At 42.2% G+C, this 15,601-nt stretch overlaps 1 protein-coding gene across 1 annotated transcript in view; it reads left to right on the top strand.

The window, feature by feature from the left end:
* The window catches only part of LOC138759231 (uncharacterized), a 92,177-nt gene that overhangs the window by 53,999 nt on the left and 22,577 nt on the right, over positions 1–15,601 (top strand). The window contains exon 6 of the mRNA XM_069929329.1: positions 10,059–10,117. Within this exon, the coding sequence (XP_069785430.1) occupies positions 10,059–10,117 (59 nt within the window). The remainder of the gene's footprint in view (positions 1–10,058; positions 10,118–15,601) is intronic.

Genomic DNA, 15,601 nt, shown 5'->3' with positions numbered 1-15,601 from the left:
AGTGAAGTTTATGAATGGTGTGAACTAGCAGTTGATGGATGGGTAGAGGAGAGTTAACAGAGGAGATGTTGGGTTTAAAAGTACATCGTAACTTTAATGAAGGGTTGATCAAGGGTCCCGGCTCAATATTGATAAATCTTTTTCTCCCACTAATGTTGCTTCACCCACTGAGCTCCTCCAGCAGAATGTGTTCTTCTCCAGATTTCAGCATCTGCACTCCCCTGTTTGTCTCCGTCGTCATTTTCATTTCCTTCAGTAAAACTCGAGAATCTGAAACCTTTTTACCAAAAAAAATCTCTCAGAATTGTGAAATTGCTTGATTTTTGGGAGAATTGCAAATGACTTTTACTTCCCTGAATGCCATGCTGGCTTTGGTGTCTAACACATGAGCCACAATCCATGGGCACAGCCAGCCTATAGGATGAATCTGCCAAACTTGCGAATTCTACTTCTGCCCTTTTGGCCACACCAATCATTCTGGTAATAGACTTGGCATCAATTTTTGGGAATCCTCAGGACCAATCCGATCTCTTAAAAATTAATGGTGTGATGTAATCTGTTGGGTCTATCAGAGAACTGGGAGGACTGCTGTGGAGGATGTGGCTGCGGATATCAGGTTGAGGTTTACTTTGGCAATCCTCCCAATGCTGTCCACATCCACCATCCCAATTCCAGCCATTGACTCAGAAACCAGGGATCACTGTGTTGAATTCTGACCAATTCTAGATGTATGTATTGTACAGGTATGTCAGATCTGTCACTGTATGATGGGGATGGGTCTTTCACTCTATAATTGGTATGGTACTAGTGAGGATGGATCTGTCCCTGCAACAGGGTACAGTACTGGTGTGGACAAGTCTGTCACGGTATAAGACTGAGGTACAGTACTGGTGGGGACAGATCTGTCCCTGTTACAGGGTACAGTACTGGTGTGGACAAGTCTGTCACGGTATAACACTGAGGTACAGTACTGGTGGGGACAGATCTGTCACTGTAACACTAGGGTACAGTACTAGAGGGGCAGGTCTTTCAGGCACTGGGCAACTTTAAAGAATTCCTTTAAAGAGCTAATGCAGGGCCAATGGGTTGCTGGATTCTTTGAATTAGTATCTCTGCTACAGGTTTCATAGAATTACAAAACACTAAAGCACAGTACAGGCCCTTCGGCCCTTGATGTTGTACCGGCCTATATATTCCAACTGAAAAAAAGCCTTCCCTACCTCAACCTTCAATTTTTATAGTTTCCTCCTAAGTTTTATTTTGGAGATTGGCACATGTGTAAATATAGTTAAGAGGCGAGGGATAGTAGAAGTAAGAGGGGGCCACCCTATTCAAAGAACAAAAAGGATTCCGCAGGTAGACGCAGATAAGGGCAGGTTTTAGCTGTATATTTCATTCCTCCAGTCATAGTGGAAATGGCAGCTAAGGCAGGGGAATGCGCCCCTTGCAGAATGTGTGTTGACAGGGAAGCCAGCAGTATCCCTGACGACTACACCTGTGAGGTGCATCCAGCTGCAGCTCCTAACAAGCTGAGTTAAAGAATTGGAGAGGTATTGGATAGATATTTTTAAGACTTTGTCAGCTTTACTGGATATCGTTTACAATTTAACCCATCAACTGCTCTTTTTATAATTATACTTCCAGAAGTGGGGGGGGGCGAGTTCCCACTTCCACGCATTGGTCATCGTAGCCTTTTCTACCCTGTTGGCTAGAAGAGCTATTTTATTTAAATGGAAAGATTCTAATCCACCTACTTTGATGCAGTGGTTCTCTCAAATTGTGCATGTTTGAGTGGAGAAATTTGGAAGTCGTATATTTGATACTTCTGTTAAATTTCAAGAGACTTGGTGACACTTTTCCACATGACTTAGTTGGTATAATTACTTTCCCTTCCGGACTATATTTTATTTGTTGAAGACCAGATGATTAATTTTTATTGATAAATTCTCAGGATAGGCTGCCCAGTCTTTTTTTTAAAGATTAGGTGGGGGTTTTATATAATGTTTTTTTTTTCAAGATTTCAGTTTGAGGAAATGAGAACATATTGTATTACACCACAATTAACAAATATATTATGTCATGTCATATCTTTTCCCTTTTTGATTATATCCTCATGTATCATTTACCTACCACTAGCAGAATTGATAAGAACAGAAAATAATATAAAAGGGATAAAAATAAAAGATGAGGAATATAAAATCAGTCTATTTGCGGACGATGTTATAGTATACTTAACAGAACCAGAAATATCAATAAAAGAATTATATAAGAAATTGAAGGAATATGGAGAAGTGTCGGGTTACAAGATTAACGTAAATAAAAGTGAAGCAATGACAATGGATAATGCGGATTTCTCAAAATTTAAGAAGGAATCACCATTCAGATGGCAAATGCAAGCAATAAGATACCTAGGTATACAAATAAATAAAAATCTCGGCCATCTATATAAACTCAATTATTATCCACTAATGAAAAAATTACAGGGCGATTTAGAGCATTGGAAAGATTTACCACTAACACTAATAGGAAGGATAAACTGTATTAAAATGAACATTTTCCCAAGGATACTATACCTATTTCAGGCATTGCCAATACACTTGACAGAGAAATTCTTCAAGGAAAATAATAAGGAAATTTTTATGGAGAGGGGGGAAACCGAGGATAGCACTAGATAAATTAACAGAATGGTTTAAACAAGGAGGCTTACAACTGCCAAACTTTAAAAATTATTATAGAGCCGCACAATTAAGATACCTATCAGATTTTTATCAAACTAGGGAAAAGCCACATTGGACTAGATTAGAACTAGATAAAATAGGGGAAAAGATACCTGAACACATATTATATAAATGGGATGAAAAATTGGTACAACGTAGGAGTTCTCCAGTATTACATAATCTGCTCAATATTTGGAAGAAGATTCATGTAGAAAGGAATAAAACAAATTACCAATTACCAAAACTAATAATGACGCAAAATCAGTTACTCCCTTTTACAATAGATAACCTTTCCTTTAGAGAATGGGAGAAAAAAGGGATCAAAAGAATAGAAAATTGTTTTTCAGGAAATAGATTATTATCCTTTGAACAAATGAAGGATAAATACAATATAACTCAAGATACAGTGTTGGCATATTACCAATTGAGATCCTACTTGAAGGACAAATTAGGAAGTAGTCTGAGGTTACCAGAGGGAAGTAACTTTGAATATGTGATTACAGATACAATGATAATCAAAAGATTTATAACAAATATGTATATTAAACTGCAAGAAAAGGAGAATGAGGAAACAAATGGTAAAACTAAACAAAAATGGGAACAAGATTTAAATATAAAGATAAAGAAGGAAACATGGGAGAAGTTATGCTCTGGAACGATGAGAAATACAATAAATACGAGGTTACGTATGATGCAATATAACTCGATACACAGGCTATACATTACACCTCAAAAGTTAAATAAATGGGACCCAACAGTATCTGACAGATGTTTTCGTTGTAAAAAAGAAATGGGAACAACAATTCATGCAATCTGGACATGTGAGAAAGTAGAAAAATTTTGGGAAGATCTAAACCAAATATTAATAAAATTACAGAAAACAATATACCAAAAAACCCAGAAATCTTCCTCCTAAGTAACATAAAAAACAAAGAATTTGGAATTGATTTGGATGGTGCACAAAAAAGATTTGTTAAGATAGCTCTAGCCGTAGCAAAGAAATGTATTATGTCAACCTGGAAATTGGAAGATAATTTGAGAATACAACAATGGTATGTAGAAATGAATAAATGTATTCCATTAGAAAAAATAACATATAATTTAAGAAATAATATTGAAATATTTGAACAAATATGGGAGCCATACATGAAACACAATAGAGAAAACCTACTGGGGACATCTACCACCTAAATTAACGAAAGGAGAAGGAAATGAAAAGAATTGACTCAGTGGAATTTCTTGTTTATTTTTATTGAATGACAACATTGTTTGACTGGTTTAATATGTCTTAGATTTTGTACTTTAAATGAATGGGGGAGGGGAGGTAAGGAGGGTGGGATGGGAGGGGGGAGGGGGGGGAGAAAATGGCATTGTATATATTTGAAAAGGAAAATGTATGTATCTTGGTCAGTGTGGTTTATGGTGTGAAAAATAAAAAATTTTAAAAAAAAGTATCATTTACCTATAATATAATTAATAAAAAACATTGAATAAGAAAGAAAGGAAGGAATTGAGCTAGAATTGAATGAACTCCTGATCATTCAGAGGCAGAGGGGGGTGATAGTAATTACAGGGACATTCACACCTAGGAGGCAAGAGGAGGGTATATAGGTGACAGCCAGGAAAGGGAACAGACAGGCAGTGCGGTTCCGTTCAATTACAAGTATACCATTTTGGATCCTGTTGGGGGAGGAGCGGCCTACCAGGGGCAAGCCACGGCGATCAGGTCTCTGGCACAAAGTCGGGTTCTGTGGCTAGGCAGGGAAGGAAGGAGAAAACGTGAGCTGATGTGAAAGGGATGCCATAGTTAAGAGGTTCTTTGGAAGAGATCGAGTATCCTGGACAGTATGTGGCCTCTCTGGTGCCAGGGTCCGAGATATTATCAGATCAAGTTCACAGCATTCTCAGGCGGGAGGGTGAGATAATGATGTGGGTTGGAAGGTGAGGAGGTCCTGCAAGGAGAGTTCGGAGAGTGGAGCGCTAGTTTGAAGGACAGAACCTCCAGGATTGTGATCTCCGGATTGCTTCCCATGCCATGTGCTAGTGAGGTTAGAAATAGGAGTATAATGCAGGTTCAGAAAGGGGAGGGCTTCAGGTTTATGGATCATTGGGCTCTCTTCCAGGGAAAGTGGGACCTGTTCTGACAGGATGGTTTGCATCTGTACTGGAGGGGGAACTAATATCCCTGTGAGAAGGTTTGCTATTGCTGCTCTGCTGGGTTTAAACTAGATTGGCAGGGGGGTGGGAACCAGAAGAGGTGGAGGAATAGATGAGGTGTTATGGGGCCCAGAGAACTCCAAAACCCAGCAGCAATAGAAATTCACCAAGACAATGGTTACTTTAACAAAAGTTGCTTTTAATTTTCTTTAAACATAATAATAGGATCAATCATTAACTTATTACTATTAATTTAACCCCCTTCTAATTCTAAGTGCACATGTATGTAATGTGTATATGTTCAGGAAAGTTCTCTGTTTCACTGTCCAATCATTCACTTTTCACTTCTCCAAGTTCACTGGTATCAGGCATTTCTCATACTGTACACAGAATTCAATATTTATAATTTCCACCAGGCTCTGGTGCTTAAAGTTAAATGGTTACTGCTCAGGAAGGTTCTTGTTGGTTTCAGTGAGATGTTTGTTGCTCATTGAACACACAAACTGATTTTCTTCAATCAGTCACTTCAGTGTCTTGCTGAGGAAACTTGCCCCATCATGGGTTTTACAAATGATAACCTCTTCTTCCAGGTCACCACAGAGTTCCTCTTGTTTCCCTTACTTCAGGAGAAACACTCTACCCAGCCATTTCCTCTTGTAAGGTTTTGAACAGGCTGAACTCAATTCCTCTCACAAGGCTCCTAATTTTCAAAAGATCTTATCAGTATCTGAGCCTGGGCATAATCAACATTATGTTCCATTTGCACCTCTTTTTGAAGTCCTTTCCAAAGCAATTCCATTGTCTCTGCAAGGTCACTAGTGACACAATGTCTCACTTCAGCAAAGCTCTTGCATTTTAAATGAAATATCTTTTGTGAAGTGTTACTGTTTGTGAAGTGTAACCTAAACTAAACTCTCACAATTTATCTCTTTTAAAGACATATTTTACCCATAACTATTCTAACATATCCCGTAACAGAGAAAAGATTATGTAAAAATCACATGCATTCTTAAGAAGGTGGAAATGTTCTCGGGTTCTTATTCAATGTAAGGAGTATTGTTAGAAAGGCTAATGAACTTAGAGCGTGGATTGGCACGTGAAATTATGACATTGTGGCCATTGGAGTAGCATTTCATTACTCGTCAGGGAAAATATCACAGCTATGCTCAGGAAGGATAGATCAGAGGGCTCGTCTACTGAATCTTTATGGGTGGAGTTGTGGAACGGGAAAGGTGTGACCATGCTCATGGGGTTGTATTATAGACCACCCAATAGTCAACGAGAATGGAAGGAGCAAATCTGTAGAGATAGCAGACAACTGCAGGAAACATAAGGTTGTGGTAGTAGGGGATTTTATTTTTCCACATATTGACTGGGTCTCCAATACTGCTTTGTCAAGTGTTCAGAAAAGTTTTTGAATTCAATATATAGAGATATCATAGAACATTACAGCACAGAAATCAGGGCATTTAGCCCTTCTAGTCTGTGCTGACTATTATTCCACTAGCTCTGTTGATCTGCTCCCATTTCATAACCCCCCAAACCCCCCCCTCATCCATATATCTATCCAATTTATTCTCAACTTAAAATTGAGCTTGCTTTCACCACATCAGAGGGCAGTTCATTCCACACTCCCACCGCTCTGAGTGAAGAACTTTCCCCTAATGTTCCCCATAAACCTTTCCCCTTTCAGCTTAAAGCCATGACCTCTCAAATTTATCTCCCCAATCTAAATGGAAAAAGCCTACTCACATCCACTCTGTCTATACCCCTCATAATTTTGTAAACCTCTGTCAAATTTCCCCTCATTCTTCTCCACTCCAAGGAATAAAGTCCTAACCTGTTTAATCTTTCCCTGTAACTCAACTCCTGAAGTCACGGCAACATCCTAGTAAATCTTCTCTGCACTTTTTCATTTTTATTGATATCCTTCCTGTAGTTAAGTGAGCAGAACTGCACACAATTCTTAAACAATCAATGTCTTAAACAACTTCAACGTAACATCCCAGCTCTATACTCAATAAAGGCTAAGATGCCAAAAGCTTTCTTTACAGCCCTGTCCACCTTCGACGCCACCTTCAGGAAACTATGCATCTTTATTCCCAGATCCCTCTGCTCCTCCGCACTCCTCAATTCCCTACCATTTGCAGTGTATGTCCTACCTTGGTTTGCCCTTCCAAAATGCAGCACCTCACACTTGTCTGCATTAAACTCCATCTGCCATTTTTTTTGGCCCATTCTCCCAGTTCGTTCAGATCCCTCTGCAAGTTTTGAAATCTTCCTCGTTGTCACAACGATCTTTGTCTTCAGCAAACTTGCTGATCCATTCTACCATATTATCATCCAGATCATTGATTTTGACAACAAACAACAATGTCCCAACATGCCTCCCTGAGGCACACCACTAGTCACAGGCCTCCAGTCTGAGAACCAATCATCCATGTTTTCTCCCATACAGCCAATTTCGAATCCACTTTACAACATCTCCATGTCTCCATGTCTAATGTCATCAGTCCTAATGTCTTAACCTTCTGAACTAACCTTCCATGTGGGATCTTGTCATCAAAGGTATACTAAAGTCCATGTAGACACCATCCACAGCCTTTCCTTCATCTAACTTCTTGGGTCCCAACTAGAGAGTGCAATACTGGATCTCATATTAGGGAATGAAACAGGACAAGTGAAAGAAGGATGTATAGGGGAACATTATGCCATTAGTTTCAAGTTAATTATGGAGAAGGATAGGTCTGGGCCTCGGGTTGAGATTCTAAATCGAGAAAGGCAAATTTTGAAGAAATGAGAAAGGATCTAGAATGTGTAGATTGGGATAAGTTTTCAGGCAAGGATGTGTGAGGTAAATGGAGGACCTTCAAAGGTGAAATTTTGAGTGTACAGAGTTTGCATGTTCCTGTCAGGCAAGGTTAGCAGGTACAGGGAACCTTGGTTTTCGAGGGATGTTGGGGATTTGGTTCAGAAGAAGAGAGAGGTGTATAGCAGGTTTAGGGAACATGGAGCAAATTAGGTACTTGAGTCAATTGCTGGATGAGAGAAGCCAGAGAGTAGTGGTGGATGATTATGTCTCAGACTGGAGGCCTGTGATTAGTGGTGTGCATCAGGGATCGGTGCTGGGACCATTGTTGTTGCCATCTATATCAATGATCTGGATGATAATGTGGTTAATTGGAACAGCAAGCTTGCAAATGACACTAAGATTGAAGGTGTTGTTAACAGTGAAGAAGGTTTTCAAAGCTCGCAGAGGGATCTGGACCATTTGGAAAAATGGGATGAAAAATGGCAGATGGAATTTAATGCAAAGAAAGTATGAGGTGTTGCATTTTGAAAGGACAAACCAAGCAAGGACATGTATGGTAAATGATAGGGCATTGAGGAGTGCAGTGGAATAGAGGGATCTGGGAATACTGATACATAATTCACTAAAAGTGATGTCACAGGCAGAGAGGATTATCAAGACAGCTTTTGGTATCTTGACCTTCATAAATCAAAGTATTGAGTACAGGAGTTTGGATGTTATGGTAAATTTGTATGACATTAGTGAGGCCAAATTGGAGTATTGTGTGCAGTTTTGGTCACCTAACTACAGGAAAGATATCAAATAAGACAGAAAGAGGCAGAGGGAATTTACTAGGATGTTATCTGGACTTCAGGAACTGAGTCACAGGGAAAGATTAAACAGGTTTGGATTTTATTCCCTAGAGCTTAGAAGAATGGGGAGAGACTGCCTGTCATCCCTCTTCTTTCCCCCCCCCCCGCTTGTTCGTCACCCCCGCCCTCCCAGCCTCTCATCATCTGGCCCCCCCACCCCCTGCTTAAGTGATGCAGCACACAAACGCTGATGTCACAATGCCTCCCTTGCTTGTCCATTTGCCATTTCACACCGCAGGGAGAGGGTGGTCTGGGGAAATTAACTGGGTCCACAGACCCACCTACCCTGTTCCTTTTATACCATTTTTTTTACCCCAATGGCTTAAAATAAAATGTTTTCTTTCATGTGGCGCCTGAAGTCGGTTGAATTGTAAATGCTATCCTAGGTGTGAAACAAAAATTGTGCATTGTGTAATGATTTTTCAATAAGAAAAATATTCAGATGTCCATTTATTCCCCATTCAATTGAGACATTAATGATCTGAGCTGGACATGTGATCACTGATTAATAGACATTCCTGATTAGAACAAAAGATAGTTTCTTGTCTGAAAGCCATTGGTTGGGATGTTACGGGTTCCCTAGTGATGAACAAAAGACACAAATGCTGGTATCTGGAGCAACACACAGTCCCCTGGAAGAACTAACAGTGTGTCTGCTCTCTGTCTGTAATGGCCACCCTGAACTTATGATTATATGCTTTTTCAACTCTCCTAAACGACCCTACACCAACCTGTCCATCCTTGACCTTCTCCATTGCCAGAATGAGGCCCAACGTAAACGAGAGGAACAGCACCTCGTATTCCATCTGCTTAGTCTACAGCCACCGATATGAATAGTGAATTTTCCATTTTCAGGTAATGTGTACCCTCTCTCTTCCAAACTACTTCTGTTCTTCCCCCTTGCCTCCTCCCTCACCATATGTCCTCTTCCTACCCATATCCCTGCCCCCCAAATTCTCATCCCCTGTTCTCTTTGCTAACTTCCTACCATCCCCATTTTTCTCACTGGATTTTCCCACCCCTTATTTCAGTTCTATCTAGTCTCATTATACTACTATTATCACCTTGTGAGATCCCAACACTAGAGCAGCCTTTGTCGTTCCTAATCACCCACCACACCTTGCATGCCGCATCCTCCCCCACCTGACCCCCTCATTTCTCTTTCATCTTTGGCTTCTGCAGGTCAACTTCGCTGTCCATCATATTTTACCATTCCCTGGTTCACCAATCCCCCCCAATAACCTCTCCTGTTCCCCACTGCCCAACCACCATTATACCTGCTATCTCTCCTCTACACTCTTAGTTCTAATGAAGGATTCCAGCCCAAAGTATTAACTATTTTACTCCCACTGATGGTGCTCATCCTTCAGGTTGTATGTTGGTAAGGGTTTCCATTATGTTCAAGGTAGGTGCATGAACAATATATTCAGTGCTAACGTCTCTGGGTTTGATGCAGTGATGTCATTACTCAACTCAATTCATGCAGCTCTTCGTTCACTTTTGTGTTTTTCTTTTGTACAGAGCCTTTCCTTTCACTGCTGCTGGTCTTGTCACAGATGAACTTCACCCTTGACCTAGAGGTTAGTGTTGATATGTTGATGACCACTGTAGACCAGTTGTTCGGCACCCTCTGCAATCGCATTGCAGCCACTGTACTCGCGGTAGCAGTCTGCGCACGCATGAGCTCTAGATTGGCGGGCTGGAGTTCAATGGAGTCCAGGCGCGGTACGGCCACCATGTACAGAGTTATCACTTACCTGTAAATAGTTATTGTTATAACCTATCCTCTTGAGTCATATCATGACTACCACATCAACAAGCATGGTGTCAGAAGTGGGACGGTGAGCGTACCAAGTTTGAGGCTTTCCAGTCAACTTGCAAGTGAGGAACCAGCAGCACCTGGTAACAGTCGCCATGACAAATGGATCCTGACCCACTCATCTTCGAGGGTAACGTTGCCGAGAACTGGGGTATTTTTGAACAAGAGTATGATATATTTGTCGCAGCGGTGACAAGCCTGCACGTACCAGAGTGTACATTTTATTAAATTTGGCAGGTCGGGAAGCCATAGAGAGGGAATGATCATTTGTTTAAGCAAGTGAAGTGCATGAAAGGGAGCTGTTTCTCAGTCCAGCAGAATCGAGAGGATCCTGAGTGCTGGAGAAAGAAATTTCGAGAAATGTGCAATCAATCCACAGGCGAATATCATGATGGAAAGGCACAGATTTAATACAAGAGATCAAAAGCTCGGGAAATCTATCAATTCATACATCAGCAATTTAAAGAGCAAAGACCTGCAACTTTGGAATGCTCTGCGAGGAACTAACAGACTGGTCTGTCGCATTTATAATGACAGCATGAGGAAGGTGCTTCTGCGCGACAGTGACTTAATGCTAATTAAGCATGAGGATATAATGGGTGCGGTGGATAGAGGGGAACAGGTTGATGTTTTATATTTGGATTTCCAGAAAGCGTTTGATAAGGTGCCGCACAAGAGACTTATCAGTAAGTTACAGGAAAGTGGAGTCCGGGGAAGTATATTGGCCTGGATTGAAAATTGGTTGTCTGACAGGAGGCAGAGAGTCGGGATCAATGGGAGTTTTTCATGTTGGCAGAGAGTGGTAAGTGGGGTGCCGCAGGGGTCAGTGTTAGGCCCACAACTGTTCATCATTTACATTGATGACTTGGAGGAGGGGACAAAATGTGGTGTAGCCAAGTTTGTGGATGACACCAAATTGAGTGGAAGAGCAAATTGTAATGAGGATGTGGAGAGTCTGCAGAGGGATATAGTTAAGCTGGATGAATGGGCAAAGGTCTGGCAGATGGAGCACAATGTTAGTAAGTGTGAGGTTATCTTCTTTGGCAAGAAAAATAAAAGAGCTGAATATTATTTAAAGGGTGAAAAACTACAGCATGCTGTTGTGCAGAGGGACTTGGGAGTGCTTGTGCATGAATCGCAAAAAGTTAGGTTGCAGGTGCAGCAGGTTATTAAGAAGACAAATGGAATGTTGGCCTTCATCACTAGAGGAATTGAATTCCGGAGTAGGGAGGTAATGTTGCAACTGTATAAGGTACTGGTGAGACCGCACCTGGAGTACTGTGTCCAGTTCTGGTCTCCATATTTGAGGAGGGATGTACTGGCTTTGGAGACGGTCCAGAGGAGGTTTACTAGGTTGATCCCTGGGATGAAGGGGTTGACTTATGATGAAAGATTAAATCATCTAGGATTGTATTCGCTCGAGTTCAGAAGAATGAGAGGAGATCTTATAGAAACATATAGGATTATGAAGGGTATGGATAGGATAGATGTAGGAAGGTTTTTTGAGCTGGCCGGGGAAACTAAAACGAGAGGACACAGTCTCAAGATTCGGGGGAGTAGATTTAGGACAGAGATGAGGAAAAATAGTTTTTCCCAGAGTAGTGAATGTTTGGAATTCTCTAACCAGGGAAGTGGTTGAGGCTGCCTCATTAAACATATTTAAAATTCGGTCATATAAATTTTTACATGATAGAGGAATTAGGGGATATGGGGAGAAGGCAGGTAGGTGGAGTTAGGTCATAAATTAGATCAGCCATGATTGTATTGAATGGCAGAGCAGGCTCGATGGGCCATTTTTGGCCTACTCCTGTTCCTACTTCCTATGTTCCTAATGAAGTTCATCTCTACCTGTCTGGTTTATGAAATGACTGAGGAGAATAACACGAAGTTAGGCTCTCCACAGTAGAGTACCACGAGCATTGATGCCGTCCAGGCGGAATCTGCAAAGCAACAATGGCTGGAAACCAGGAGGAAGAGCCAGCCAGACTAAAGCACTTCATCATCCATTACAAAAGTGCAGAGGTGACCTTGCAGTGAGAAAGGAAATGTATCCAACTTTTGGCCGGCAGTGTCAAGCCTGCAGAAAATGGAACCATTTCAAAAGATGCTGCAGATCCAGACAGCAGACCAATACTAGGCCCAGACCTAGAAGGACGATTAACCAACTAGAGCCTGGACAGGAGGAAAGCAACACAGAAGAAACATATTTCGTCAGTGGGCTGACATTACGGATGCCAGTGGACACAGATTAGGGGAAACAATGAAGCTTTTGTAACCATAAAGGTCAAATGGCAAGGCAGCGGAAATGAAGGTTGACACAGGAGCCAAGTGCAACATCGTGTCGGAGAAGATATACAGTCAAGTAAGAAAATAAAAAACAGATCAAGCCATTTGTCAAGTCAACATCTAGTGACATACGGAGGTAGCAAGATCAAAATAATTGGCATTGTGAAGCTGAGGGGAAACCACAAGGGCAGTTATATTTACAGATGTGCTTCATTGTTCACGAGGATGTTCTGCCTCTGCTTGGCCTAAGTGCACATATGGAGATAGGACTCTTTGTTTAGTAGAGATGTTCATCAAGTATGCCCCTTCAAAGATTATTTTTGCAGAAATATTTCTTGGAATACAGTGATCTCTTCTCAGACGAACTTGGGAGGCTGTCTGTAAATATATTCCATGAGGCTCAACCTGGAAGTAAGGCCTGTGCTTGGTCTAGCACATTGCATACCTGTAGCCATGAAGGACAAAGTTGAGGCCGAGCTGGGCGTAAAGTTTCAGAGCTGAGCGAATGGGTGTCCTCCCTGGTAACTGCCAACAAGAAGGACAGGCAAGAAATCCAGATGTGTATTCACTCGTGGGACCTCAACATGGCCCTGAAGAGACCACACCATCTGATATGCACAAATGACTGGCACAACCTTATTCTCAGTCCTGGACACTAAGAACTCCTTTTGGCAGATCATGCTCCACCACAAATCATTGTTACTGACCACGTTCAACACTGGTTTCGGTCAGTGCAGATTTCTATGGATGCCATTTGGAACTAATTAGGCCAGTGAATTGTTCCAAAGATCCATGGAACAAATTTTTGCCAGTAAACCTGCATCATAGTCAATGACATATTCGTGGGCAGAAAGAACACAGAGGACATAGAACATAGATGCCAATTTAAAGGAAGTGCTTGACTGTGCCAGAAAGATGAACCTGAGGCTCAACCCCCCTCGTGCAGACTCCAGCTGAACCAGGTCAGCTTCGTTGGCCACGTTTTTGCCAGCAAAGGCCTGAAAGCAGACTCCTTGAGAACTAGGGCAATCAGCGATGTGCCAGGGGACGTTTCTCTATATGGTTCATTACCTGGGCAAGTTCATCCTGAGCTCAAGTGAACTCGCGGCTCCATTGAGACAGCTTATGCAAAGGATGTGTAATGGACTTGGCACGAGCAGCAAAAGAATGCTTTCGATATTTAAAGAAGCATGTCACGCCCACCAGTTTTGTCGTATTACTATATCCGAAAGCCAGTAATGCTGACCTGTGACACCTTGCAATGTAGGCTCAGTGCAGCATGCTTGCAAGATGGAAAGGCAGTGGCCTATGCTTAGTGGTCACTCACCGATACAGAGACTAGGTACGCGCAAATCAAAAAGGAATTGTTGGTGATGGTTTTTGCCTGTTCCAAGTTTAATGACTACAACTATGGTAAGCCAGTGACCATGGAAACCGATCACCAACCCCTGGTCACAATATTGAAGAAACCCATACATGCAGAACCAGTGATGTTATAGATCACACATGTCAAACTCTGGCCCGCGGGGATATAATTATATTTGGCCCGCAAGATCATATTAAATATATATTAGAGTTGGCCCGCTGGCCGCCGCGCCAGTATAGCGCATGCACACTGAAGGTGAAAATGAAGACGCCGGAGGTGTGGAGGGATCTCAGAGACCCGAATCCCGGGGATCGGAGCGCCGCACTCAGCCCGCCCGGCTCCCGGACACACAGACGCGGCTGGAGTTGGGGACCATCCTCGCTGGGTCTGCGCTTCAGCGGCGACGTCGGACCGAACGTCTCGTTGGAGATGCCTTCCCCCTCGCTCCGTGCGCGGCGGACCCGGCCTCCCACTCCTTTTGTTGGAGACGAGCCTGGCGCCATGAGATCGCAGTTTAATCCCTCTCCAACCATGGGAGGGGGGTGGGAGCAACGCGCTCTTCTCAGCCAATTCCTCCACCGCCCCGGATGCTGGCGTTTCAACGGCGGGTTCAGGTGCCTTCGTCAGGCGACCGACCTGTTGGTCCAAGACCAGGGGAGAGCGTACAAACTCCACACAGACAGCACCTGAACTCGGGTGAACGTGGAGCTGCGACCCCACATTCCACATCAGGACTGTGTGTAAGATTGGGAGCAGTGAGACGGAAGCTTATTTTGTTCCTGTGATTTAAGCCTTTCTTGGGGTGGGGGGGGGGGGTCCTTCTCTGACCACTTGCCTAACAATTAACCTAATCAGATGTGGAGTTACCACAATACAACAGTTCTCAACCTTTTTCTTTCCACTCGTGTCCCTGTGCCATTGGTGCTCTGTGATTAGTAAGGGATTGCTTAAGGTGGTCTGTGGGTGGAAAGAAAAAGTTTGAAGACCACTGCTTTAATCATCCCTCATTGACTCGTCATGTGCACGGTTTCAGACGCTAAAGGAAATGGGCCAATGACAATGAAAGAGTTTATCCAAAACTATTATTAAACATTTATTTTAATAAGAAAAAGTTTAACGTTAAATATGTTGAAAGAAGAGAAAACATGCAGATGTTGTTGAAAATTTTCAATAAATATTTAGTTCGGCCCTCGACTTAGTCCAAGTTTTTAATTTTGGTCCTCCGTGAATTTGAGTTTGACACCCCTGTTATAGATGGTGAGACTCCATTTGGAGTACTATGTACAGTTTTGGGCCCCCTATCTTAGAAAAGTTGTGATGTTGTTGGAGAAGGTGCAGAGGAGATTTACTAGGATGATTCTTGGAATGCAAGAGCTCGAGTATGAGGAGCGTTTGGCAGCTCTTGGGTTGTGTTCGTTGTAGTATAGGAGAATGAGGGAAGGATCTCATAGTTTGAATATTGAAAGGTTTTAACAGAGTGAACGCAGATAAGATGTTTCCTTTGATGGGTGAATTGAGGACAAGGGGTTATCGTCTTAAAATTAGTTATCCAATTAAAACAGAGGGGGAAGAATTTCTTTAGTCATAGGGTCA

Source organism: Narcine bancroftii, chromosome 3 (genome assembly GCF_036971445.1).
Source record: "Narcine bancroftii isolate sNarBan1 chromosome 3, sNarBan1.hap1, whole genome shotgun sequence".
Taxonomy (NCBI): Eukaryota; Metazoa; Chordata; class Chondrichthyes; order Torpediniformes; family Narcinidae; genus Narcine; species Narcine bancroftii.
The sequence above is the reverse complement of the archived record's forward strand: the minus strand, read 5'-3'. Positions and strand labels throughout refer to the sequence as shown.